The 3,388-nt window shown below is 38.8% G+C and overlaps 1 protein-coding gene across 1 annotated transcript; it reads right to left on the bottom strand.

Moving 5' to 3' along the window:
- Window positions 1–1,868: 1,868 nt before the first annotated feature.
- Window positions 1,869–3,180, bottom strand: LOC104968316 (zinc finger MYM-type protein 4-like). The gene is made up of 2 exons (XM_010797894.1): window positions 2,992–3,180; window positions 1,869–2,905 (listed from the first exon to the last, which is right to left on the bottom strand). Exons 1-2 carry the CDS (start codon window positions 3,177–3,179, stop codon window positions 2,674–2,676), a joined length of 420 nt encoding a protein of 139 aa, XP_010796196.1. The 5' UTR covers window position 3,180; the 3' UTR covers window positions 1,869–2,673.
- Window positions 3,181–3,388: the final 208 nt, after the last annotated feature.

The following is a 3,388-nucleotide window of genomic DNA, read 5'->3' on the forward strand; positions in this document are numbered from 1 at the left end:
ACAATGAGTCACATTTAACAAGTTTTGGATGGATTGGCGATGTTAAAGCAGCAAGTATAGGTTTGAATCAAATACAGTATTGCCCCACAGTTCCAATCTCATCCATTCCACCCTGGTTATTCCCATTGCCAAGTGTAGACCTCAATATACAAAAAGAGTTGAAGGAAAAGAAAGAAATACCAGTATGGCGCATAGTCCAGAATTATTTTGCAAGATATCACTCAGACTCAACAATCATATTTACAGATGGCTCCAAAGATCCAGAGACAGGGCGTGCTGGGGCAGCAGTATACATCCCAGTGAGTAATACACATATCAAGAAAAGGGTAACAGACCATGTGTCAGTATACACCACAGAGTTGTTGGCATTGGTACTGTCATTGAAATGGATAGAGGAGAAAGAAATACATAATAGTGTAATTGCATCTGACAGCTTTTCAGCATTATCGAGTATACGATCAGGCAGATCTTCATTTAGAATGGACATAATAAATGAAATATATCTAATTTTATATAAAATGCAAAACAAAGGCATGCAACTCGTTTCATCTGGGTTCCTGCTCATGTTGGTGTGGAGGGTAATGAACAGGTGGATATTCTGGCCAAACAAACACTCAGAAGTATGAACATAGACATAGAAGTTCCGCTCAGCAAAGCGGAGGTTAAAACATTCATACAGAAATATGCACAAACAACATGGCAAGATCATTGGGACCTTAGTGATACAGGAAGACATCTTTATAACATTCAAAGGTATGTGGGGGATGGAAGGAAGGTAGGGTTTAAAAGAAGGGAGGAAAATGTCATTTCTCAGATAAGAATAGGTCATACAGGTCTCAATCATACATTAAGTATAATAGGAAAGCATCCAACCGGAAAGTGTATACACTGTAGCCAGCCAGAAACTGTTGAGCATGTTTTACTGCTTTGCAGGAAATATAGTATTCAGAGAAATGTGTTTTTCCAGACACTGAAGAAAGCAAAATTCCATGACTTGTCGCTATCAGGACTGTTAGGGAAAACATCTGGCAATATATATTGAGAGATTATTAAATTTCTAAGAGAAATTGATACATTTAAAATAATCTAGAGTTTTGGTTCTTTGTTTTGTTTCTTTTGTTTATTGTTTTCTGCTTAGTCTCTTGTCCACACTCCAGTCCAGTTGGTGGCGGTAATGCACCTACAAGTTGGTTTGCCAACCGCCAATTAACACGAAAGAAGAAGAAAAGGAAGAATGGAGGTTGGAATGCGCATAATGTGTTTTATAATGACTAAAAAAGAGCCAATATACTGCTAATATGCATGCTAATTAACAACTAGTTGATGGTGAATTTGTTACCTAATATTCATTAATGCAGTTCAATAGAAACATATTTAAAAAAGGGAGTTCAACCAACTCCAACAGTAAACAACATTAATGCATTGGTAACATGAATCTAATGATATGATAATAGCCACAGTCGCAGCTTTGAGTAATTTTACTTTTCAATCCTTTTACTGGTGATAGTGTATTTTTGTGGTATCATTACTTTGGGGTGCGTATCAGTTTACTATCTGTTAATATAGAAATTGCTTCAGCTTTACTTATGTAAACTGTAGTGTTAGTTTAAAATCTAACATATTTTATATTCTCTTCACTTTTGTATGCAAAAATCTTAATTTATAAGGTAGCTAGTACTAAAGCTGTCGGATAGAAGTAATGAAGTAAAAAGCACAATATTTACCTTTATGATGTCGTGGAGTAGAAGGTGGCGTGAGAAGAATATACTTAACTAAACTAAAGTGTGAGCAGCTTTTTTTAACGGAACTTTAATTTGTGCTACAACTGCTGGGTCATCTGTAAAAATGCATTAAACAATCTTCATCTATAAATTGTCTGTTTTTTTATTTGTATGTTCAAGCATTTATTAAAGTGATTGGAGATTTGCATAACAAGGTACTACAAAGAAAGGTTAAACAAAGATTACTTTCAACTTTTTTTCATTGATACCAACAAATTAAATCTTGAGTCACAGCTTAATGGCATCAACATTCAAATGACTCAAGGAAGATTTCAAAAACAAAGACTTAACAAACAGTATAAATCAGCAGGTAACGTAGACTTTTCTTATAAAGATATCAAAAACATGTGAACATGGTTCAGAGGGTGGTAGGCGATGGTGTGGAGCGAGTAATGACGAGGAGCGTTCGCAGAAGATCTGAACCCACAGCAGCTCCGCTCTGCAAGGCGCTGACATTTGATGCCACTCTAAGTTTTTCTACTATTAAGCAAAGTTTTTAGAAAACAAACTCCTTACAGAACTGTTACATTTTCCCAGAATGCTGCTGAAGAGAAGGGAACTGAGAGGTTGGATTTTGTTTCCCAGTCAGCCAAGAAGAACTCCTCAAAGATGTATTATTGTAGGCCTGACATATTTCTGCCACAACATGTTCAGGAAACCGCTGTCTTCAAAACGAGAGAGCCGGAGTGGTGAAATGCTTTCAGGGTTTTAGGACTCATAACTGCACCAGTGACTATTAGTTTAAACTAAGCCACGGTCCAAGTCTTTATTTAATCACCCTGTTAGCAACAATCCAAACTTTTAAATGATTTGAAAAAAAAGGCTTGTAATGTTTGATTCATCTGAATTTGTGATGCAGAGAGTTTGAAATAATCCCTTTACATTGTGTCCATCACCGTGAATCCTCCTCGTCAGACTCAGACATGGTGTAATCTGACGCCTGCTGCTCCGTACCTCGTCTGTCGTCCCTCTGCAGCTCTCCGACGGCGAGGATTCGTACGAGCATGGCCTCCATGGTGCTGTCGTCCAGAGGCACGGAGGAGAACCACAGGGGGCTGTTGGGAACACAACACTGATCCGGGTGAAGGTAGAACAAGTCGCTGCGCTGCCTCACCGACTCTGAGCTGGAGGACGAGAAGACACAGAAAATGAAGATTGTCAATAAGTGAATCGTCAAAAACATGACTAAACTCTAAATAAAATGACGCACCACTTGGAGAGGTAGAACTGGTAGAGTCTGACTGGACAGCGGAGAGGGTTCTCCGTGTTCTCCATCATCTCCACGATGTCCTCTTTACTCTCAGTTCTCTTACGCTTCTTAGCTGGGACGCCGTATGAATCTGAGGAACACACATAACCACATCCACAAGTTCTGTAAGGCTCAAACAGCAGTCCCATTGGCTCACTGGTCTTAGCCATGCCTTTCTTGGTTGAAAAGCCCATTTTCATTGAATTTGCACCTCCCTATGTCGAGGCAAGCTAGTGCACAGTCATCTGCTCTACGATACGCTGAGTGTTGTTGACATCGCCTTCTTAATCCACACAATGTTAATGCAGGAGGCCTTTTGGTAAATTCATAATAAAATAGATGTTACCAATTATTTAGG

This window comes from Notothenia coriiceps, unplaced genomic scaffold, assembly GCF_000735185.1.
Source record: "Notothenia coriiceps isolate Sejong01 unplaced genomic scaffold, NC01 NC01_scaffold00038619, whole genome shotgun sequence".
NCBI classification, from domain to species: domain Eukaryota; kingdom Metazoa; phylum Chordata; class Actinopteri; order Perciformes; family Nototheniidae; genus Notothenia; species Notothenia coriiceps.

Bases quoted from the DNA above. Each gene is read 5' to 3' on its own strand.
- LOC104968316 (XM_010797894.1), bottom strand. From the start codon at position 3,179: ATGGGACTGCTGTTTGAGCCTTACAGAACTTGTGGATGTGGTTATGTG. The intron at 2,906-2,991 runs GTGCGTCATTTT...CTCGTCCTCCAG, and splicing joins CAGTTCTACCTCTCCAAGTG to CTCAGAGTCGGTGAGGCAGC.